We start from the raw sequence: 25,743 nt of genomic DNA on the forward strand, positions 1-25,743 counted from the left end.
TTTTTTTTTTTTTTTTTAAAAGACCACAACAGAACATTTAAACTATATTCCATCAACTTGGTCTTTACAGGTGCTAGTGCAATGGGTGATCTAGGCCTGCAAAACTTTAAGTTGCTAGTTTTGTGTGTGTGTGCCAGGTGACCAATCATGTCACCACAGCAGCTGAAAACACCTGCTGACAACAGCAGCACAGCACACAGCCAGCCTTTTAAAACTGACCTACAGAACCTATGTTTGATTCCACAACTTTCTCCAGGCCAAGCTTGGAAGTAAAGAAATTAACATGAAACCAAGATTTGGCAGATGTGCTCCTAAAAGCAAATCTTAACCCTCACCTCGCCTACACAGGAACTTAGAGTCTTGCCTCAAGTAGAACTGATGCTGAGTCACCTCACCCCACCTTTTGCACTCCCATGCAGCCAAGAGTTGAGGCTGCATAAGAGTACACAGGGAGCCCAATGCAACTCTTGCCTCAAGGCTGAACTGGCATTAATAAAAAGCCTAACTGGTTGCTCGAAGATGTGGGAATGTAGAGGAAGGATTCACTTTTGCCAGCCTGAATGGGCTGCATGCCAGAGAGAAAATTTAGCGCTTACTGTATGCAGATTTTGTTATACATATTTCTGGAAACAACATTTAAATGTGCTCCTTTAAAAAAAAAATCTCAGTAAGAGCTGTACAAAGAATTGCTTGAAAAATTAATAGTGAAGAGAATTCAACTTACTGGTTTCCATATTCAAAAACGCAACTATTACATATAAATAAAAAAAAGTATCATCTGATTTTGGCTCGACTGGGTTCTGATTAAGAATGCTCACCTTAGTTTCTACATGGATTAAAAAAAAAAAAAAATGCTCTTTTAAGTAAACAGTATTCCCAGCCAGAGGTGTGCACATGGGAGGGCAAGCAGTGGCACGGGCCCCCTTCAATAATTGGCAAGGTCACAGAGCTCCGCTCAGTCTCTCTACCACGGCCCTGGGGTGGGTAGAGCTCTGTGACTCCACCACAGCCAAGTCTTTGTGGATCTATGTATTCAAATAGCTCCACGGCACATGGATTTTCATCGAAGTGGTGAGTGTTTACTTCTATGTATGTGATGTACGTGTGTGTCCTGATATGGTTTAATGAGTGTGTTTAATGTGCCCTTCCAAAAGCAGTCAAATTTAAATTCCTGTGCACATTCCCGTTCCCAGCCCTTGCAATATCACCCTCTCTCACTTCTCATGTAATAAGACTATTTAACCTTCAGCATTCCCGCATAATTGTTACTATTCAAAACAATATCTCTGAAGAAACTAACTTACAAATGTTACACTCTAGCCAGCCAAAATGTATAATTAGAAATAAGACAAACATTACAAAAATCCTTTATCCCAGCTCTGTTCCATTTCCTTCCTGTTGAAAAAAATAGTCCCAACCTTTTCAATGTAAATTTGGGGAGTACTCTTTACTCTTTCTGGAGCCGTCCCTGAGTAACACTGAAGGTCCTGTTTCATCCAATGTATAGAAAATGTCTGCTACTTCTCTGCAGAAGTGATTCCACAGAATCTTCCTCGGCTGAACTCTGCCTCACAGACTGCAGCACTTCCAAAACACACAGTGACACTATTTCCCCACATTTTCTCTTCCTCTTTTAAGCAGGTTACACCTCTTTCAGTATTCTCAGGTTTTTAGTTACATATTTGTGACTAAAGTAACTTTATACTTAATCTGGGGAAATCTAGACATAAGCAATATTGTCCCAGAGCTATGCAAACAATTGATATTTTGGTCTGCTCACAGTTCCGAAAGATAAATTACAAAAAAATCCATTTGGATCAACCCAGAAAGGAACTTTTTCTAGGGTTTCAGTGAATTGAAAAGTTAGAAAAATTAGTTTCAGGTTAAATGAAATGTTTCTTTTTACCTGAACCAATGTATGTTGGGGAGGGGGGGGGGGTATCTGTTGTTTGTTTTTTAATACTGAGTGGGTGTTTTTAGTTTTTTTAAATGACATTGAAGGAAATACTGAAACAGTCCATTTGAATAAAAAAATCAAACATTTAATTTTGCAAATATTAAAACAAAACGTTAAGACTTTTTAAATTTTGTTCCCCCCCCCCCAAAAAAACACAAAATTTGGCAACGCTGACACAAATTAATGAAAAAAATTTCTGTATCACCAAATCTGTATCTTTGACTAAAAAATGTCACCCAGTTCTACTTGTGTCTAACATCCTACATTTTTTCTTCTAACTGCAGGCTGCTCCTAGTCCATGGCAAGATCAAGACTTTGCGGCTACTTGCTTGAACTGTCATATTTCAGACTGGTATTCTAAGAGTCCAAGATATCCTTCAGTATCTCAATCCACTGCATTTGTTTTCAGCTTCATAAGTCAGTTTGGTCTCCAAAAGTCGCTATTCTAGCCTTTGTTCCTTATCCCAAATTCTGCATGAATATCAACAACTCTACCTTGCCTACTTCTCCAGAACCTTATATTCCCTTTTCTCATCCAATTCTGTATAAAAACTAGTCACTTTCCTCTTCTCCTGGTTTACTGGAATGTTATAGCTTCCATTTTTCTGTCTACAAATCACTTTGCTAGATGAGGAAAACTCTATCCCTTTACTGACAATACCTAATTTTCCCTCTCCTATTTAGTCTCCATCTTGTGGTCAAAACTACAAACTGCAAGATTGCTTCACATTAAACAACAGCATCATAAAACAATGAAACTTCAACAAATATTTAGTCTAATTTTAAAATGACTTAAGAGAACACTTACACCAGTGACGAAAAATGTGCATCATTTAAATATTTTACAAATACCAACAACTTTTAATTTACCTGGTTTTCTTATGACTGTTCTTTTTGCTAGTTGTTTCCTTTTCACTTTTTTCCTTTTCTACTTTGTCTTTTTTCTCTTTCTTTGATTGTGTAGGGGGCACAAATTGCTGAGTAACCTGTTGTGCAACCAGTTGAGAGACAGGTCGAGGTTTCCTGTCAACACACACATATTTATTATTTAGATTTTATAGTGTCAGTCTTATACTCTACATTTCACTGTAAATAATGCAAGACTGTTAAACATCTCAAACTGCCAACAGTTCACAGTAATAGCATCTCCAATTCAAACTCACTGTATCCTGCTCATTAGCCTACTAATCCACCAGAAGAGACAAATTTTAAGGATTTAGAAACAGGGCTTTGTGGAATGTGTGAAAAGGTGTATCAACCCTGTACTGGCAACATAAGAGTTAACCCAGTACTTTGGGCAAACGAAGCCACACCCCCAAGCCATTGCTGGGCATGCTCCCAATGAAGGGAGCGTATAAAAGTATGCAGCTCAGCTCAGTCTGGGCTGGCTGAGAAGGAGAGAGGACACGTGCTGTAGGCTGCTGCTAAGAAGCCACCAGAGCTCCAAATCACTAAGGCAGAGCATCCTGACTATGCTGTGAGATCCCAGTCGACCTCAGAGACCAGAGAGGATGATGAGCCACTATCAACAAGGAGCTACAGAATCGGGATTAATGGTAGAAAGTGACCCGGAGTACACGTTTGGGCATACTAAAACCAGAACCCTATGCCAGCGTACCTGGTTGCCACAGGGCCCTGGGCTGGAACCCAGTGGTGTATGGAGGCCCCTACCCTCCCCACAATTGCCCTTAGGCACTATTGCCACTAGAGAGGGCAATTCCTTAGACTTGCTGTTGGGCAACCACTGCCACCAAGAGAGAGGCGGCCCCATAGACTGTTGCTGTGGGACAATTTGGTCGCCGAAGTAAGTGGCCAGTTATTGAACTTTCACTCCTAGGCGATGTGGCTGCTGAAGTATGAGGCCCCTTTTTGGACTCCAGTTGACTCACTGATGCTGTGTGTCCAGAAAATTAATATATGTAGACACACCAAAGGTGATGATCTCTGAATAGGAAGAGCCTTCACAAAGAATGTCCTGTCAGCAGCACCCACCTCTTTAATTTAAAGGTCCCCAGTTTGAGCATATCTGCCGATAGCAAAAGCAGTAATATCACATCGGGAAAGAGCTGATCTTTCAGCTCACTAGATCCCAAGTCATTGTGAGCTTTATAGATTAAATCCTATACCCTTGAACTCCACACAGAAACTTCTGTGTTATATATTTTGTAATAAAAATAAAAAATAAAACTGAAATCAAAATGAAACATTTTAATTGGCTAGATCCAAAAAAAAAATCAGATTTTTCCTTTTCAGAATTTTGAAATTTTCAGGTTTCATTATGATTTTGAAAACAAAATTTTCATCTTTTGTGTAGCTCTAGCTATTCCTTAGAAAAATAAGCATTGTGAAACCATAAGCATTGTACAATAACATTCAGAAAATACAAAGCAGTTGTTAAATCAAGCTTGAAATGGCTCATGAGCTGCATGCAGCTCTTTTTAAAGTGCAGTTCACAAAGCTCACCACACACAACCCCTCCCATTCTGCACCTACCAAGACTGAACAAGGGGAGCTCAGGGCTTCTGCCCTGCGGGGGAGTGGTGGGACTAGGAGCTTCTGAATTGCAGGAAGGGGAGACTAAGGGCTTCAGCCTGCAGGGAGGTGTCAGGACAGAAGCCCTGTGCCCAGCAGGCACCGCCCCACAGGGCAGCTTGTGTTTTGTCTTGTAGCTCTTGAATTTCTGAAGATTATTGAATGCGGCTGGGGGGGTAGGGGGGTCAGTCAGTTTGGCCACTCCTGAGTCTCTACCGATTCGAGAGAGCTCTCTCGCCAACAGTGCTGACCACACCAATGCTTATGTCAGTGTAACTTATGTCGCTCAGAAGGATGGCTTATGTCACTCAGGGGTATGAATAAGTTATGCCAACAGAAACTGTAGTGTAGACATAGCCTTATTTATTTTAGACTGCAGGTTCACTTCTTCAGCATTTGTTGTTTAGTGCGACAGTAATTGAAATAGCAAACAGAATGCCATTGTAACTGCCTTCAGCAAGTTATAGTATTTTCAGTAACTACCGTTATTGTTGAGGTTACATATAGAGTTCCACTGTCAAGCTGAGAGGCCAGAGTGCTGGAGACACAATTAGACTGATACAATGGACAGAAATTGAAACCTATGTTCACCCAACACCCAGACATGGAGTAAAAACACCAGAACAACAAATGGAGGTAGAAAAATAGCACCCAATTAGTCAGTGAGAACTATACAGTTTATGTCAGAAGGCAAAACGTGTGACTATTTTCTTTGTGGCCAAGTGGCGTACATTTGCACTTGATATTGGCATGTAGTGCATGGTGGTCAGAGCTTCTTGAGGCCAGAACTGCTGAACTAAAATAGCAGACAGTAGCTGAAATATTTATATGGAAATAGCTACACAGATTTTTCAAGGTCACAAGGGACCATTGTGATTGTCTAGGCTCACCTACTGCTTAACACAAGCCATAGGACTTCCTTATTTACCCCTGCTTCAGGTCCAATAACTGTGCTTGAACTAGAGTACACTTTTAGGAAAAAAACCATCCGTCTTGATTAAGAAATGTCCAGTGATGGAAACATCACAAACCTTGGTAAGCTGTTTCTATGTTTAATTATCTTCACTGTTAATAAATAAATTTTAAAAAGGTGCTCCTTACTTTTAATCTGAATTTGCCAAGCTTCAGTTTACAGCCATTGGCTCTTGTAAGACCTTTTTCTGCTAGAGTAAGAACTTTCTATTATCAAACTTCTGTCCCTCTTGTAGGTACTTATAAACTGTGATCAAGTCACTTCTTAATCTTCTCTTTGATAAGATAAATTGCATTATAATGGAAGATTTAAGGAGTTCATATTCTCTAATCCTTTAATCATTCTCATGGCTATTCTCTGAACTCTCTCCAATTTTTCAACATTCTTCTTGAAGTATGAACACCAAATCTAGACAGTATTCGAAGGATCATATTAACCCTTTTGGCCACAGTGTCGCACTGGGAACTCATGTTCAGCTGATTATGCACCATGATCCCCCATATCTTTTTCAGGGTCATTACCTCCCAGGATAAATCTCCCATCTTTTAAGTGTGGCCTACGTTCTCTGTTCCTAGATAAATGACCCTTATGTTTGGCTGTACTGAAATGCATACTGTTTGCCTAAACTCAGATTACCAAGTGATCCAGATTACTCTGCATCAGTAACCCATCCTCTTCATTATTTATTATTCTCACAATCTTTGTCTCATCTGCAAACTTTATCAGTAACAATTTTATGGGTTTTTTTCCCCCAACTCCTTGATAAAAACTTGCATAGGAAGAACCAATCCCTCTGGAATCCCACTAGAAACATAGCCACGCAACAATAATGTCCCATTTATAATTACATTTTGGGACCAGTTTTTAATCCTTTTAATGTTCTAGTTTATTAGTCAAGAGGTCATGTGGTACCAAGTCAAATGCCTTTTGGAATAAGTATATTACATCAACTCTTAAGATTACAAGTTTACTTGATAAAGGTGTCAAAAAAGATAGTCAAACTGATGTGATAGTTATCTTCTGTAAATCCATGTTGATTGGCATTAATTATATTACTGTCCTTTAATTCTTTATTAAGCGAATCCCATTTCAGCCACTCCATGATTTTGCCCAGAATCAATGTCAGGCTGGATCATTCCTTTTACCCTTTTTAAATACTGGCACATTAACATTCTTTCAGTCTTCTAGACTGTCCCCAGTGTCCCAAGACTGATTGAAAAAAAATCAACATTACCCATTTGGAGACCTCTTCGGCAACCTGTTGGATGCAAGTTATCTAAACCTACTGATTTCAAAAACCATGAGAATCCCAGCAGGAGTAGACATACATGCACTAGTTCTCCTCAAGCTAACACAAAGTTTCTCAAACAGGGGTTGCCGCTTGTGTAGGGAAATCCCCTGGCGGGCCAGGCCAGTGTTTACACCTCCCCCATCCGCAGGTCTGGCCAATCGCGGCTCCCACTGACTGAGCTAACACAAACAGCAGTGTGATCACAGAAGTAGGACAAATAGCAGTGTCTCAGGCTACCCACCCAAGTATGTACCCAGGGGGTCAAGCAGGATTGTACTCAGGCAGCTCACCTGAGTCACTGCCAATGCCGCTATAGCCACACCGCTATTTTTAGGTGCTAATACAAGCAAAGATAGCACAGATATGTCTACCGATACTGAGCATTGCTCCTCCCAGCTCCTGTATAGACATACCTTCGGGTACTGTGTGTAAGGGTGAAAAGTATTTCAGTATCACCAGATGATATAAATGCATCATCTGGCTTCTTGCTAAATACAGAACAGAAATATTTATTTAAAACTTTTTCCTTTTTTACATCATTTCTGCCATGTCCCTCTAGTAATGTTAGAATTGTTTTGTACTTGATAATACTTAAACATCTTTTTATTGTCCTTAATGCTTCTGACAGATTTCTTCATGTATCCTTCTGCTTCCTTTATCAATTTTCTACACTTCCTAAACTTCTAATTTACATTCAATACTATCAACTTCTTCATTCTTCTATTTTATTTTTATATTACACACACACACCCCTTTCACTCCCCTTTTTGTTTGTTTGTTTTAAAATCAGTGCAACCTTTTCTCTGTGGGATTCGGGCATCTACTAAGATGTTCTTAAACAATTCCCAATTATCATTCAAATTTTTCTGTTTAAAGTTCTTTCTCCCAGGTGATTTAGCTCAAATATTTTCAACTTTGTAAATCTGACCTTTTTAACTAAGTACATAATACTGATTTGTTTGAACGTAAATGTATTCAAGTCATGATCACTTGCACCTCAATAACCACTAATTTTTACTTCTGAAATCAATTCCTCTTAATCTGTCAAAATGAGATCTTATACAGAATTCTCCCATATTGAATGCAACACTTTTTGAGTTAGGGACTTGTCAGCTGCAATATTTAGAACTTCGAGGAAATATTAATACTTGCTTCATGAGATCACCAGCTTGTGTCATTCAGACTGAAGTCACCCACGATAATGCAGCTTCCTCCCTCAACCTCCACTATGCATTACAGATAGGGTTAAGAAAAGCATAGGGGAATACTGTCCAGTGATCCTGCCTCAGAACTGGCTGCCACTGTGCTCCAGTTGAGGTAGCAGATGTCAAAATAAGAAGAAACAAGGTGGAATGGATGTATAAACACCCTTAGGTAGGAATCACCTTTTGCCGGAGAGAAGGCTGATCATTGCGAATACATTAAGGAGATCCCTCCAGGAGATGGGGATACAGTGAAACAGACTGTCATGAGGCAATTGTTAGAAATACTAATATCTAAGTCTGTGGTGAATGGGAGAAGAAATGTTATTGCCCCTGTGCAGTAACTGTGGTTCTTCAAGATGTGCATCCTTAAGGGTGCTCCTCTCTAGGTGTGTTAGCATCCCCTACACCCTTCACTGGAGATTATTCAATGTCTGTTCAGCCCCCACATGTCCTGTGCTATTGTTACATAGAACTGCATGGGCGAACCGCTCTCAGTTCCTTCTCTACTGCGAAGCTCCATAGCAGAGAACTCCTAAGCTGAGGGGAAGGAGGATGGTAGTGGAGCACTCAAAGGGACACACATCTCAAAGGACCAGAATTACTGCACAGGGTGAGTAATCATTTCTTCTTCTTTGAGCAGTGTCCCTATGCATGCTCCACTCTGGATAACTATCAAGCAGTTCCCTCAAAGGCAAGGAAGGGGGCCTTCGGAATAGAGTCCAATACCGAAGAAAGTACAGCTGAGCTGACCAGTATCAGAAGCAGAGCCGTGAGTTATTGCATAGTGTTCGGCCAATGTATGTATAGACACCCAAATGGCGGCCTTATGTATTTCAATAATGGGTACATTTTTGAGGAATGCTAGAGAGATGGAAATGCCCATAGAATGAATGAGTATGTTTGAAGGTGTTTGAATATTACAAGATTCATAGCAAGAATTAATGCAGCTGGATATCCACTTGGAAAGTCTTTTACTAGAGACTGCACACCCTTTTGATTTATCTGCCAGTGAGACAAACAATTTGGGAGTCTTTCTGAAGGGTTTAGTCCTATCCAGATAGAAGGCCAGGGCTCTCCTGATGTCAAGGATGTGCAGCAGTGCCTTTTGGTTATCGAGAAGCAGTTTAGGGTGGAAGACTGGCAGGCGAACGGGTTGGTTAATATGGAACTCGGAAGAACCTCTGGGTAAAAATTTTGGATGGAGTCGTAGAGTGACCTTGTCCTTAAAAAATACTGTAAAGGGGGATATGCTATAAAAGGCCCTTATTTCCTCAACTCATCATGCCGATGTGATGGCTCTGAGGAATGTGCTCTTCATTGATAAATGGAGCAGTAAGCAGGTAGCCAATGGTTCAAATAGTGGCCTTGTGAGACATTTAAGGACCAGATTCAGGTCGCAAACAGGAGTAGGGCACTTGACTAGTGGATAAAGATTTCTGAGTCCCCAGAGGAACCTCACTGTCATTGGGTGGGCAAAAACAGAATAACCTTGTATTGGGGAATGGAAAGCCGTGATGGCTACCAGGTGGACTCTAATGGAGCTCATTGATATACACCAAAAATTTCAGGACTATCTGGCAGCAATGAGGTCATTAGTGGAATATGTCTGAGGTCATATCAACAGACCAATTTTGCCGATTTTTGAGAGCATGTGTAGCGTGTAGACTGTTTCCTGCTTTGTAATAGTACTATTTTTACTTCCTCTGAGGTGGTCTCTAATCCTGTGAATGATTGACCAGCCATGCTTTGATCAGCGGGCAATCAGCCAACCGTACCAGCTAAATAAACCATGCTTGTATGGGCCAGGTCAGAACTGTTAGCATAACTCTGGCTTTGGCTTTTTTTATTTTGTGAATAGCTTTGGCTATTAGAGGAGTAGATGAGAATGCGTAGAAGAGAGCCTAGCCCAATGAAAGTGAAATGCATCCCCCAGGGATCCATGACCCAGTCCTCCTCTCGAGCAAAACTGGGCACATTTCTTGTTTAACTGTGTGGCAAACAGATCTATCTGAGGGCGCCCCATTGACAGAATATGTGGTATAACAGGCTGAGGTCTGTGTCTCATTTATGGTCTTGGAAGAACGTCTGCAGAGTATATCCCCGGTCATGTTCTGAATACCTGCTGAGATGACAACCAAATTGCAAGTGCACCAATTCCAAAGCTTGCTCTTTTTTGGTATCAGGAAATACTGGGAATCAAACCCCTTCCCTCTGTGCTGCATGGGGACTGGTTGTATAGCTCCCAACCATATGAGAGTCTATTTCTTGAAAAAACAAGTTCCCATGAGAGGAGTCCCTGGAGAGGGGCGGGGAAGGGGGCTTTGTTTGTGAAAACATAGTAGTATGGATGGCGCACACTGTGGAGATGATCTCAAAACCCACTTTTCTGTAGTGATTAACTCTCAAGTCCTCCTGAAGGCATAAAGGCAGTCACCAAAGGGAGGAAGGCAGGTGAATCGCTGCAGCTGATAAAGGATCAGGATGGTAATTCAGGCCTTCTACCAGCCTGTCAAGATTGCTGCTTGGAGGTGGACGAGTGCAAGGTGGAAGGCTGAGAGGTGGATGGTTTCCATCTCTGGAATCTGTCTCTTTTGATATGGTTCGTATGGCCTTTGGGACATCAGGAATTGGGCACGATGTGATCTCTGACCAGTCTGGGACTTGCTGAGCTCTCTTTTGGTAGGCAGATTTGAGAACATAAGGTAGCTCTAGAGTCCTTTAATGTTTGAAGAGATTTGTCCGTGGTGTCCACAAATAATTCAGACCCATCAAAATGAAGGTCCTCCACCATATTTTGGACTTTTCAGAAATCCGGAGAGCTGGAGACAGGAAGGCCTTCTCATAACTACTGCTGTAGTGACTTAATAGATGGCAGTATCAGGTGTTGAGGGAGGCTTGTAGAGATGTTCTGGTGAGTAGTTGGCCCTCCACAATAATTGCCTGGAATTGCTTCCTGTGCTCTGCCGGTAGGTGGTCAACAAAAGAGAGTTCAGTTTGGTACAGTTTATATGATTGTAATTTGCCATTAGTGCCTGGTAATTGGCAATTCTAAATTGTAAGGAGGCTCATAAGCAAGACTTCCTTCCCAGTAGGTATAGATGCTTACAATCTTTTTCACGGGGCATGGTTTTAGCATGATGCTGCCTTCTATGTTCATTAACTATATCAATTACCAAGGAGTTAAGTGAAGGATGAGAAAAAAAAATCTGCTTCCTTTGCTGGAACGTAATATTTCTTATGCACTCTCTTGCATGTAGGCACAATAGCAACTGGAGTGTGCCAAACGATCTTCACTGGGTCCAGAAGGGCTTCATTGACAGACAAAGCTATGCGTGCAGATGAGGGTGAATGAAAGATACCAAGTAGCTTATAATGAGGTTCTTTAACCTCCTCGAGACAGATCTGCAAGGAGTCAACAATTCTCTTGACTAGATCCTCAAACTGTTTAAAATCATCCATCGAGGAGGAGGAGGCATGACAGCTTCATCTGGAGATGAAGATGAAATGTTGGGCCATAACAGGCCTCTTCATTGGCTCTATCTTCCTGCTCCTCAAAGGATTCTTTTTGAGGGACAGGTCTGAGAGAGAGCAGGTGATGCAGATTTCCTTTCTGTGACAGGTGGTGCTCAGTGCCCTGGAAAATTGTTGGCAATGGGCTGTCCAAGGGTGCCAATATGGCCAAAGAGGTGGTGCATAGGACATAAGAGAAGGCACCCACAAATGCTCATACCAGTGAGATGCTGGTTGCAAGCTTGTGGCACAAGTAATTATAGGCTCATCAGAGACTTCTGGAAAGGGGCCTCTATAGGAGTGAAGGAGAGAATCCTGAATTGATATTTGAGACACCGAGGCAAGGTCTTCATCTGAATCCTCGTCCTCAAAGTCACTCTGGATTGGTGGAGTACCTGGAGAAATTTGAGATGAAACTGTCAGTACCAGATGAACTTCAGGTGAACTCAATGTCCTCGGTACAGACACTAAGTCAAAGCGGTTTGAGAGTCTCAGATATAGCCAGGTTCTGGGGAAAATGGAATTCCCGCAATATCAAGTGAGTTATTGGTACCGAGTCCATGGTCTGCACTGAAGAGATGGTGGCCAAGGGCACTGGTAGTACAGTAACTCCTCACTTAACGAAGTTATGTTCCTGAAAAATGCAGGAGTGAAAAGTGAAAAGTTAAGTGAATCCAATTTCCCCATAAGAATTAATGTAAATGGGGGGGGGGGGTGGAGAGGAAGGTTCTAGGGAAATTTTTTTTTTTGCTATACAGTACAGTACTATAGTTGGGAGACACCCCCGCCTTACCCCACACCGGCACAGCCCACTGGCACTGGAGATGACACAGGCAAGGAGGCTGAAGGTGCTGTAGGCTGGGAGAAGCACGCTGTACAGCAGCGGTAGCTTCCCCTACTTTGCAAGCACCAGGAGTGGGAGGCTCAACCCTTGGACCGCCCACGCCACCCCTTCCCCCAAGCCTCTACCCTTAACCCACCTCTTCTTCCCCCTCCTTCTTTACTCCACATGCCACGTCCTCGCTCCTCTCCCCCCCACCCACTGTCTCCTGCCCATGGCAATCAGCTGGTTTGCAGCATTTGGGGGGCAGGGGAGGGAGGGGGATCCTGTGCGCTGAGTCCTCGCTTCTCCCTAAACCCCCTCCTGAACACAGCAAGCCAGCTGATTGCCGCAGGCAAAAGGCACTGATCCACGGGAGGCACGGGGGGGGGGCGCGTAGGGGAGTTGATAGGGGGCTGCCAGCTGTGGACAAAGCAGGCGCCAAATGATGTTATAGCGAAGCATTGCACAACTTTAAATGGATCATGTTCTGTAATTGAGCAGGGACGTAAGATCAAAACGTTAAGTGGGGAGTTACTGTACCATGAGTCTTGGGCACTCTGAGGCAAGTGCGGTCGGAGCCCAAGAGGCTTCTTTGGTACCAAGGAAGAGCTCTTCTTGCCGCCTTGGTCTGCCAGTGATCTCCCTGGGCCTGAGGTTTTGCCATCGTTTGGTCTTTCAGCAGCCTTGTGTATACCTGATTGGAGAGCAGATGGTGCTGAAGTGGCTGAAGACAACAATGACCTTGGCTTTTTAGAGGTGTATTCTCTGACTGGTGAGCTTGGGGCACAGTCCTTGGAGGACTTATTACAGGAGTCATGTGTCTTCCCCTTAGATGCCATGGAGGCTCCGATACTGTGGAGGCAGCAAATTTGCTCAGAGACCAGCATACAGGGCAGGGTTCCTTCGCTTGGGTCAAAAGCTGGACAGAGAGAACTCTATCATAATGAAACAAAACTTTGTCTACTTGTTTTTTCTGGCTCTGGATTTCAGTGCCAGACAGAAGTTACACTTCAGGGCAATACGCAATTCTGTGAGGCAACGGAGGCACCAGGTTTGCCCATTGCTTACCAGGATCACCTCTCAGCATGATAGACAACATGTGAAGCCAGGGGAATCGGGCTTAACTTTCAGTGAACAAGAACTACTAACTAATATCTACCTATATATGAAAAAAGAAGAAAATGTAACTACTACTATTCACTAACTAAATACAATAATGCTAAGAACAACTTCAACTAACTACAAGACTAAGAAATAAGAACAACTGCCAGAGCTCTGTCTCAGGACGAGGTGGTTGAGAAGAAACAAAGTGATTCACCCACACTCTGCTATATAACGGCATGGGGCTGATTCGTACACATTCCCAGGCCAAACCAAACCAACACTGTTATAAGAAATCTCTGATCAAAGGGACAGGGGGCACTACTGCACCTAGAGTGAGCCACCATAGGGCACGACTCAAAGAATTATTTGGTGTCTTGCCAGGAGTGAATGTAAAGTTTATCTCCTACTGGAAGGGGTGGGAGCTCGGGCAGAAGGGGCAGGGCTGGGGTTCAGGGTCTGCACTGCCTGGCCCATGCTGCCTGGGGCTCCAGCGGTGATTTAAAGGGCACAGGACTGCAGCCACTGCTGCTTTAAATTGCCAACCCCAAGGCAGCTGCTCCTTTTGCTCGTCGGCAGCCCTGGGGGAGGGGGGGAGGAGAGGAGCACAAAAGGGACAACGACACTAAGCAGGGTTCTTTGCTGCAGCACTTTAACATTGCTGCCATTTTTGTGTGTCCTCCAACTCCCACTCCCCCAATCAGGGCCACTGATGGGGGAGGTGCAAAAGGAGCAGCAACATTAAAGCACTGTATGGGCCAGTATTGGTCGCCACTTTTACCGGTACACTGTGCCAGCCCGTACTGCCTTACTTTCACCCTTGGCACATTTGATGAGCCATCAAAATGGCACATCTGATGAGACATATAGGAGTAATTTCTGGCAAGTGCTGGAAAAGATACTATGGTCAGAGATCCCAGAAGCTAAATTAAGATTAGAAAGAAGTCTTAGATACAGCTACCATAAAGACCTTTGATTTTAAATAATTCCAGTTTCACATACAGCGCAAATTAGCTTATTTATTTTGATTACCGTACTGCTTATGAGCCCAAAATTGACCATCAAGACCCCACTGTGCTAAGCACTATACCAAAAAAAATTATTTTAAAATATAACTAGTTTACGGCTACAATAGATATTCTTGGAGACAAATTAAAATAGACGGAAGTTATTAAAATTCTACAGTATTTGCTATTTGCTCTATTGGTCTTTTTAAACAATTGTGTATTTTATGCACATTAAACTTGCTTTTATGACTACATGAAGGTATAACAGGACTAATTCCCATTTACAGAAAAAGGATACAAGTAGTCATTTTTTCTGGCATTTGTAGAAGTATTTCTGCCTGTACTGGTTTGGTCACAGATACGGTCAACCCTAAAAAGGGTAAGCTTCAATTTTTTAATCCAGAATGCCTCTCCTTTCCCTCAGTAGCATTTTCTGAGTTCTGGAAAGAGATCTGACCTGAGTCTAAGCTCAGAGATCAGTATTCAAAAGTCAGAATTACCAAGCAATTGTTGGTGAAGAAAGCCAAAGTATACATTTGTTTATAAAATGCTCATGCAGACGAACACACTGAAGAAACAGGAAATTAGTGATGAGCGAGACAAACCACCAGACACACACACTTTTACACCAGGTCAGTGGTTCTCAACATATTTACCATTGTGGGCTGCATATGCATCTCTCTGTGTGTTATGTGGGCTGCATTCATACAATATATATACTACCTGCATGGCCCTGAGAATCTCACATCAGCCGCAGCTGTGCTCTGATTGGACCACAAGAGGCCTATGTTTCATGGGTTTCAGAATCACTGTACTAGATTAAATAAAGCTACAACCTCATTGAGACAGAGACCATAGCTGAGATATGGGCCCCTGGGCACTACTGCAACATCAATAATAATTTATAACTAGTTTGGCAAAGTATTTTTCCAAAAGGACTTATACAATAATTCTCCTCACATCAACATCCTATTCCTTCTCCATCTTTTATAATTCCTTCTCTATTCACTGTCCCATCTCCTAATCTGGCAGTATACTTTCACTTAAGTAACTCCCACCACCATCACCCTTATCCATCAAGAGTTTAATAATCCACCGGTCACATTGCTTTAAGGATCTCTAAAATGATTTTATTTTAACTGAGGATTACAAATTAAGGAAACCTTTTAACAGCTGAATGTTTGTTTGTTTTTTAAAAAAAAAACACTACCTCCAATTTTTCTACCATTGTGGCAGTCTGTTGTAGTGGATGACTTAGGCCAAGAGACACACTCTCCAGTTAGGCCTTCTATTCTACTGTATTCTCCTCGCCTGCACCAAATTATTAAATGCCCATCTACATTTTTGTTGAGATTTAAGCATAGGTGATTACTTCACTGGGAGTCTATATTATCCTCAGTGAGGGGCAGATCCATCAATTTATTAAAACAAGGGTGCCAGGTGTGGTACACAACATATTATACATTTCATGGTATCTAATATACTTTACTATATCTATACACAGGCTGCAGATCCAGATTAAACAACCTAGAGGTTAAGTCTGCCATTTGTCTCAGACTAAGGCCAGAAGGGATCATCATGATCATCCAGTCAGACCTCCACATTGCAGGCCACAGAAGCTACCCCACCCACTCCTGTAGTAGGCCTATAACCTCTGGCTGAGTTTCAAAAGTCCTCAGATCTTCATTTAAAGCAGAGGTGGGCAAACTACAGACTGCAGGACCGTCCTGCCCGGCCCCTGAGCTCCTGGACCCTCCTCTGCTGTTCCCCTCTCCCCCTTGCGCAGCCTCAGCTCGCTTGCTCCACCGCCGGCGCAATGCTCTGGGCAGCGGGGCTGTGAGCTCCTGGGGCAGCGCAGCTTCAGAGCCCAGCCTGTCCCGCCCAGCTCCAGCGCTGCCAGCCACCAGTGCTCCAGGCAGCGTGGTAAGGGGACAGGATAGAGAGCAGGGGAGTTTGGGGGGAAGCGGGGTGGGGGTGGTCAAGAGGGAAATGGGGTTGAATGGGGCAAAGGTCATGGGAGGGGAGGGCAGGGCAGTCAGGAAGGAGAGGGGTTGGATGGGACAACAGGGGGCAGTCAGGGGCAGGGGTTCTGGGGGCAGAGACAGGGAGAAGGGATGGTTGGATGTGGCAGGGTTCCCGGGCAGGCCGTCAGGGAACGGGGGAAGGAGGGTTGGATGGGGCAGGAGTCTGGGGGAGCCAGGTCATGACCCCCCTCCCCTAACTGGCCCTCCATATGATGCGGCCCTCAGGCCAAATAGTTTGCCCACCCCGATTTAAAGACTTAAAATTACAGCGAAAGCATGATTTATTCTAATTGAAACCAGCAAGTGACCCATGTCCCAATGCTGCAGAGGCAGGAGAACCCCCCCCCAGAGTCTCTGCCAATCTGACCTGAGGGAAAATTCCTTCCTGATCCCAAATATAATGATCAGTTAGACCAAGAACATGTGAACGAGACCCATCAGCTACACACCTTGGAAAGACTTCTCTGTAGTAACTCAGAGCCCTCCCCGTCTAGCATCCCATATCTTGTAGCTAGAGATATTTGCTTATAACTGTCATGGATGAGCCACATGCCATTGTGGGCAATCTCATCATATCCCCTCCATAAGTTTATCATGCTCCATCTTAAAACAAGTTAAGCTTTTTGCCCCCCCACTATTCTCCTTGGAAGGTTGTTCCAGAATGTCATTCCTCAGACGGTTGGAAACCTTCATCTAATTTCAAGCCTAAAAACTTACTGATGACCAGTTTATATCCATTATTCATGTGCCAACATTGGTCATTAACTTAAAAATAACTACTCTCCCCTCCCTGGTGTTTATCGCTCTGATGTATTTAGAGAGAGCAATCATCTCTTCCCTCACCCTTGATTTTGTTGGAATAAACAAGCCACACTCCTTAAATTTCCTCCGGTAAGGTAGGTTCTCCATTCCTCTGATCATCTAGTTCTAGTAGCCCTTCTCTGCACCTGTTCCAATTTCAATTCATCTTTCTTAAAAATGGGAGACTAGAATTGCACGATATTCCACATGACATTTCACCAGTGCCCTGTATAATGATAATAATACTTCCTTATCTCTACCAAAAACACCTTCCCTGTGCATCCGATGATTGCGTTATCCTTTTTCATAGCTACATCACACTGGGGCTCTCAGCCATTCTGTGACTGAACAATACACCCAGGACTTTCTCCATCTCTCTTGCTTCCAACTGATACAACCTCAGCTTATAGCAAAAATGTTTGTGGTTAGTGCCTAAGGGTGTGGTTTTGAACTTTGCACTATTAAATTTCATCCCATTTCTATTACTCCAATTTTTGTGGTCCAAATCTTCTTGTACGATAGTCCAGTCCTCCCCATGTTGGCAATACTTCCCGACTTTGTGTCATCCACAAATTTTATTACCATACTTTCCAATTTTTGTGTCTGACGGTTCACCTTTTAGCATGACCTGTTGTAGTCTCACTTTAACCAGTTCCTTACCCACCTTTTGATTCTTGTATTAATCCGCTCTTACCCAATTTAACTATTAAATTTCCCTTGCTGCTTTACATGGCTCATTTTTTTCTGTTCCTAACCGGTGCACTGTAACAAGCAATTTCTATTCACCTATTGATAAAGTATATGTGCACTATGGTGTTAGTTTTTAATAAAACTACATACATTTTCAAGTATTCAAATTCAGTATGTTCACTGGACTCCTGACAAATTGCTAGTGCAGCTCTCCCTACTACAAAGTTTGGGAAGCCAGGGCCTAGGACGCAACTGCCTGTGAAAAGAAATTCATAGAGGAAGTAACTGCAGCGGCAATTACAACACTGTCAGATTACTTTTGGTTCATGGACACAAGTTTCTCTTACAGGCTAGCTCCCTGAACGCTTGAGAGTGACCATTTATTGTCAAAGACAAGATATTCACATAAATGCACATCTGATCCAATAGTACTCTAAAGCAGATTTATTTCATGCTGCAGAGTTTTATCAATGATTAATAATTAGGCTTGGAAAGATTAGATTTTTATTAGTAATTGTTGAGTTCACCACACACACACACAAAAATGTCCATCAATAATAGCTGAAATTTACAGATAGGTGAAGTAAGAAAAATGCTGCTTGAAAACTTAGTGTTTGATTTCACAATATTTACTCTGTTGATGTGATGTTAACAATTTCTGTTTTAATGGTTATAAAACAGTTTTTTGAATCTCAACATCTGTTGTCATGAATTGCTGTCTGACCTTCCAATTGTCTGAATCCCCCCCATAATTTCCCACAACTGTGAAAATTTAAAAACTAAAACTAAAAAAAATGTATAAAAATAAATTGATGTCAACATTATAAATAATAAAAATTGAATTCTGCCAAGCCTATTAAATAATAATTATTAACAGCTCTTTTCATCTCCAAAGGGCTTTACAAGCACTAATTAATCCATTCACATAAATCATCTTTAGTCAAACGCTGGGAAGTTTAATTACAATGGAATGGATAATACAAACACAAAATCCTACCAAATTATGGCTTTTAAGTCTCAGAAGAGACTAATTTTTTTCTCAGGAGGGATGGGGAAAGAAGGAGAAGTGATATCACTTCAATCACATGTAGATTTTTCTATCAAAGTTCAATTTCAGTTCTTGTCCTCGTATCATGGCAACATTTTGTAGAAGAACGTCAATGAAACTTTTGCAACAAACCCTAAAGTGCTGACTACACATAACTGGACTAAGCACAGCAGGTTTGCTCATTTATCTCCATACTTAGCAGAAGCCCTAAAGTCAAATCTAGTCCAGAGAGTCCCAGCTAATCAACCTCATCCAGAGATCAAAATGGTGAACTCAACCACTTTCACTCTTGGAGCCCATGTCTAAACTATAAGCATTCAATGGCCTGAAGCGTCATGAGGAGTAATTCCCCCACTGTTGACAGGTTTCCTTCCTCTCCTCTTCTATATTCATCTAGAACTTCCTTCATTACCTTTGTCCTAATTCTGCTCAAAATCCAAAAGTCAGGATGTGTCTTGTAAGGATCCAAAGTATTATTATTAGGACTATTATCATTATCTCCATTACTATGGACATCACTTTTCATATCATTCATGTCCCTTTGATTCCTCCAAAATATGTCTAAAATCATTCCTCTTCTTTCTATTCATGTATCATAGAATATCAGGGTTGGAAGGGACCTCAGGAGGTCATCTAGTCCAACACCCTGCTCAAAGCAGGACCAATCCCCTGACAGATTTTTGCCCCAGATCCCTAAATGGCCTCCTCAAGGATTGAACTCACAAACCACTGAGCTATCCCTCCCCCATGTAGTTAGAACTCTCATCTTAGTTACTATAATAGCTTCCTCACACCAATGTTGTCCCTTTAAACCCACACAAAATAAAGCAGCTGAAACCATTTCTTGTCCACCTATCTGGCCACGTCTCTTACACACAACTTTGAATCCCTTGACTGGCTTCCACTTTTTCAACACAAGTTAAATTTTTTTGTCCCCAGTGTCTATCTAAGATAGACATCTCTGTTTCATATCTACTGACATGGCCCTCCTTACTGTTGCATCTGAGGACCACACAATCTTTAGCAATAATCTTCACTATGCTAGTGACATAGCAATAGAAGTAATAAGTACTTTTCTATTTATAACTGAGACACAGAAAAGCTAAGTGACCTATCGCAGGAAGTCTGCAGCAAAGCAGAAAACTTGAGTCTCTCAAGTCCCAAGCTAGCACCCTAACCACTACACCACGACATTCCACATAAACTGATCCTCTTTCCTTATCCACTCTCTCTCTCATGGGGTCACCCAACTCCTGTTCCATGCCTAATGTTTGTTTTGATGTCTCACTTGTTTGCTTCTTCCAGAATTATCTCTGCTTTCTTTTACATCATCCCCTGTACAAGGAACGTCCTCCCTCCCAAGCTAATTCAAAAGGCAACTAATTCAGGCCTCTCCTGAAGGCTTACTTTTGCTATAGTGTCTATGGGCTTGTCTTCACATACAGCATTACAGGGGCACAGCTGCACCAGTGCAGCACTTTAGTGAAGACATACTAAGCTAACAGGACAGCTTCTCCTGCTGACATAGTTAATCCACCTCCCCAATAGGCAGTAGCTATGTCAACAGAAGAAGCTCTCCCACCAATGCAGCATTGTCTATATAGGGGCTTAGGTTACTATAACTGTGTCACTCAGGGGTGTGGAATTTTCCCCAATATAGGTCTGTAGTGTAGACCTGTCCTATAAAAATCTAACCATCTGACTGTGGGAGCATTGTAGAGTATTTGGAAATAGTATGTATCTTACAAAAATAAAACCCAAACATATTACTAAAACATTGTGTTATCAGGACATTATCAATTACTGCTTTGTCTCTTCACCTCCCTTCCCCCTACCCCTCTGTCTTTGCATCTTTTTTATCCTCTCTTTTTGAAATGCAAGCTCTTTGCAGCAGTCACTGTGCCTTTTTAATGTTCATATAGCACCCTGTACATTGTGTGCAGTAAAAACCCCACTACTTAAAAATCCCCACTTCCACAAGCCCTAGGAAACAGTATACATACTTTTTTCAGCAGCTGAAGAGTGGGATAATATTTGGCAGCTATTTCAACTTTTCAGAATGCAAAGTGTAAACTAATTTATCTCTAGCTCTTGTTCTTAGGTTCACACAGAGCTCAATGGATCTGGACACTCTCCTATCCCTATCTGCACTGTGTCCTCTGTGTTGCAGGATATTGTGTGTTCCTGACTAAGCTCTTTTAAAGTCAAAATATTGTTTCAACAGAGATGATAGAATTCCATCTTCATCATCCTGCTGATACCGCCTTCCTCATTCTTTCATGTAACCTCACTGAGGTAAGATTTAAAAATATCAAGATTTCATGAATTTTTCCAACCCTAATTTCTTTTAACATTTAACAACAAGCTCAGTCCATGTGAAAGATGCCAGACTGACATAGTCTACTTGCCTACCTTAACAAGCACAGCAATTTACAAACACACTTCAGCTCAAATATGGGAGGGGAGGAAGGGGGAATGGTGGGAGACAAGCCATCTCTAGGGGCTAAAAGATAACTTTTATACAGAGCCTAACTCACACGATTAACTAAAAAAAAAAATTAATTGTGATTAATCACAGTTTCAATCGCACTGTTGAACAACAGAATACCAGTTGAAATTTATTAAATATTTGGGATGTTTTTTGATATTTTCAAATATATTGATTTCAGTTACAACACAGAATACAAAGTGCACAGTGCTCAATTATTTTTATTACAAATATTTTCACTGTAAAAATGATTAAAGAAATATTATTTTTCAATTCACTCATTCAATACCATAATGCAATCTCTCTATCATGAAAGTGCAACTTACAAATGTAGTTTGTTTTTTTTTGGTTTACATAACTGCATTCAAAAACAAAACATAAAACTTTAGAGCCTACAAGTCCACTCAGTCCTACTTCTTGTTCAGCCAATCACTAAGACAAACAAGTCTGTTTACATTTACAGGAGATAATGCTATAGGCTTCTTATTTATAATGTCACCTGAAAGTGAGAATAGACATTCACATGGCACTTTTGTAGCTGGTGTTGCAAGGTATTTACGTGCCAGAGATGCTAAACCTTTGCAGACCCCTTCATGCTTGCCACCATTCCAGAGGACATGCTTTCATGCTGATGATGCTCGTTAAAAAAATAATGTATTAATTACATTTGTGACTGAACTTCTTGGGGGAGAACAGTATGTCCCCTGGTCTGTTTTACCCACATTCTGCCATATATTTCATGTTATAGCAGTCTTGAGTGAAGACCCAGCATAAGTTGTTTGTTTTAAGAAGACTTTCTCTGCAGATTTGACAAAATGCAAAGAATGTAGCAGTGAGATTTCTAAAGATGGCCACAGCACTCGATCCAAAGTTTAAGAATCCGAAGTGCCTTCCAAAAATCTGAGAGGGACAAGGTGTGGAGCATGCTTTCAGAAATCTTAAAAGAGCAACCTCCGATATGAAAACTACAGAACCTGAACCACCAAAAAAAAAAAAAAAAAAAAAAAAATGGTGGCATCTGACTCAGATTCTGACTGGTCAGATGATGAAAATGAATATGCATCTGTCTGCACTGCTTTGGATCATTTTAAGGCAGAACCTCTCAATTAGCATGGGACGCAATGTCCTTTGGAATGGTGGTTGGAAGCATGAAGGGACACATGAATCTTTAACGCATCTGGCACGTGAATATCTTGCAATGCCAGCTACCAACAGTGCATGTGAACAAGTGTTCTCAACTTTCAGGTGACATTGTAAACAAGAGCAGGCAGCATCCTTCTCTGCAAATGTAACCAACATGTTTGATTTGAATGATATGTTGTCCTGTAATGACTATGACAAGCTACGATGTATGACAATTAGGTGGATTTGTAAGGCTCTAAAGTTTTACAGTGTTTTATTGGAGTGCAAAGTGTTTTGGTACATAATTCTACATTTATAAGTTTAACTTTCATGATAAAGAGATTGTATTACAGTATTTGCATGAGGTGAATTGAAAAATACTATTTTGTTTTAAATTGCATAAATATTTGTCATAAAAAATAAATATAAAGTGAGCACTCTACACTTTGTGTTGTGTTGTAATTGAAATCAATTTGAAAATGTAGAAAACATCCCGAAACAATAAATGGCATTCTATTATCATTTTAAAAAACTGCCCGATTAATCGCACTGTTAATCACGTATTTTTTTTAATTGCTTGACAGCCCTAGTAAACACCAAAGTAAAAATACAGCTACAACAATGCTGCATACAAAGTAAAACCAGAGCATTTTACAAGAATGGTTCTAAAAACATGTAAAGCAATAATTTCTTTTTCTGCTAATATTTCTGCATTTATAGCATTTTTAAAAAGTTTCCTTAACATGACAGAAGATATAGTGCAGCTAGAGAAACACTAAATGCACTAGAATCCTGCAGAGGTTTAAGCGGGAATAATTCCAGTTCCATCTATCTTCAGTTCTAATAGTTGATAGAATCGTCTCTCTATATAAATTAATGGATTTTATTTGAAGACCACCAGCCATACCACACCAGTTGAATCTCAAACACTGTCTCAAGAAACTACTTATAGAATCACAGGTCTTCAGATAAAATTGATTTTATCTCCATTTTTCCATCTCCCCATTTTTTCCAGTGCACAGTCATCTCTGAAATCCTAAGAAGAAAAAGCATATGTGACACAGGGTACCACTGGTGGGTTTACAACTCTCTGTCAGCAGCTATCAGGCCTGAAACATTCACTGCACCTAACTTACTACTGTCATAATGTGTATCTAAAAGATGTCATGTAAGGTATCATATGCAAATTGGTGCCATGCTGGTCCCAAAAAATCATCCAGTGGTGTAGGTACAGGGTGTGTACAAACAGTTAAGTATGTAATAGAATGTTGTTCTTAAAGTTGTTTGGCAAACAATTCATAAATCTAGTCTACCCTAGACAAAGGAATGAATGTGCTTGTCTCACCAGCCTGGGCATCAAGCAAAGAGGATGAAGGCAAATTTAAATATAAGGCAAACAAAGCTATCCAGCTAACAAGCAGGGGAGAATACAGCCTAGCATCTACACCCCAGCAGGAGAGAGAAACTTTGTCTGGGCTTACTTTTCAAAGAATACATTTCAGAGGTTTACTGGACTGCAAAAAGAAGGGGAGAGAACCCCACAGTTAACCATCACTTAGGGGATTTGAGGGGCCAGAGCTACTGAAACCACAGAATGCTAGGTCCATCAACCAAGGGGGTTTAAGTCTCTGGGAACGGAATATAAGTGAGTAACCTGCTTAGGCAAAGATTGTAACTTGCTGAAGTTAAGTTTTAGTGCTTGTCTATGCTTACAGAGATAGTGGAGCAGCTGCACTGGGTGATTTAGTGAAGATGCTACCTACACTGAGAGGAGAACTTCTCCCATCGACACAGGCACTCAACCCCCGAGAGGTGGTAGCCATGTTAATGCAGAAGCCCTCCCATTGACACTGCACTGCCTACACTGGGAGTTCAGTTGGTATAACTGTGTCACTCAGAGGTGTGGATTTTCCACTCCCCTCAGTGACAGTCCTAAGTTCTTAGTGTCGACCAGGACTTAATCTTAGAAGTGAAGATTTACTTTTGTTTGTTTGTAACCATTTCTATCTTTACTCCTTATACTTGGAATGACTTAAACCTATGATTTTTTTATTTAATAAAACTTGTTTACTATAAACCAATCCAGTGCCGAGATTGAAATAAGAGTGTCTGTCAAACCCCAGTTAAATTAATGAGCTGCAATGTATTGTCTTTTTAAAGGAGCAACCAACTTGACTTCTGAGAGTACTCCAGGAGAGAGCTGGACACTGCAAAGAGACATCTCTGAAGAACTCAGTAGTGGGGGTTCACTGTTTGCTACTTGCAAGGCAAGGTTTGGACTGGCAGACTCCTGAAGAGTTTGCTGGCAGGGTAGAGAAACTGGTGCGTCAGGGTGTCGTCACACAGCTCAGGAGGAGCAAAATTCCCACTTGCTGAGGCTGAGAGGAGTAACACAGTAACTCACAATTCAGGGAGCCTCAGCAGATTGTCATGTTGGCAGATGAATCTAGGAGAAATTCAGGATTGGAAAAGTGCTGGGGTCACTCTGCAAAAAGTAAATGGGTGATGGAAGCCTGGGTGTAACTTGCATGTTTGTCAGCTGGGTGTTGGCATCAGCATAGCATTTAAGGCACCCAGAGTTACAGGACAGGTAGTGATATCACCACTAAGGCCTGGTCTACACTATGCGTTTAAACCGATTTTAGCAGTGTTAAACCGATTTAACGCTGTACCCGTCCACACTACGAGGCCCTTTATATCGATCTAAAGGGCTCTTTAAATCGGTTTCTGTACTCCTCTCCCCAACGAGAGGAGTAGCGCTAAAAATCGGTATTACCATATCGGATTAGGATTAGTGTGGCCACAAATTGATGGTATTGGCCTCCAGGTGGTGTCCCACAGTGCACCACTGTGACCGCTCTGGACAACAATCTGAACTCTGATGCAGTGGCCAGGTAGACAGGAAAAGCCCCGCGAACTTTTGAATTTCATTTCCCTCTCCTTCCTCTGGGAAAGCAATAGCGACAATCATTTTGCGCCCTTTTCCCTGGATTGCCCTGGCAAACCCAAGCACGGCAACCATTGAGCCCGATTCAGCTTTTTTTTAACTGTCATGACAGTTAAAAAAAAGCTGAATCGGGCTCAATGGTTGCCGTGCTTGGGTTTGCCAGGGCAATCCAGGGAAAAGGGCGCAAAATGATTGTCGCTATTGCTTTCCCAGAGGAAGGAGAG

The 25,743-nt window shown here is 41.8% G+C and overlaps 1 protein-coding gene across 2 annotated transcripts in view; it reads right to left on the minus strand.

Moving 5' to 3' along the window:
* YAF2 (YY1 associated factor 2) overlaps positions 1 to 25,743 on the minus strand; it is a 58,017-nt gene that overhangs the window by 9,251 nt on the left and 23,023 nt on the right. For both annotated transcript variants that reach the window (XR_012655848.1, XM_075065781.1), the window contains exon 2: positions 2,828 to 2,980. Coding sequence is in view for 1 of the 2 variants with exons in the window: in XM_075065781.1 (XP_074921882.1) it covers positions 2,828 to 2,980 (153 nt within the window). In the remaining variant the exon portion in view is untranslated. The remainder of the gene's footprint in view (positions 1 to 2,827; positions 2,981 to 25,743) is intronic.

Source organism: Chelonoidis abingdonii, chromosome 1, assembly GCF_003597395.2.
Source record: "Chelonoidis abingdonii isolate Lonesome George chromosome 1, CheloAbing_2.0, whole genome shotgun sequence".
Classification (NCBI taxonomy): Eukaryota; Metazoa; Chordata; order Testudines; family Testudinidae; genus Chelonoidis; species Chelonoidis abingdonii.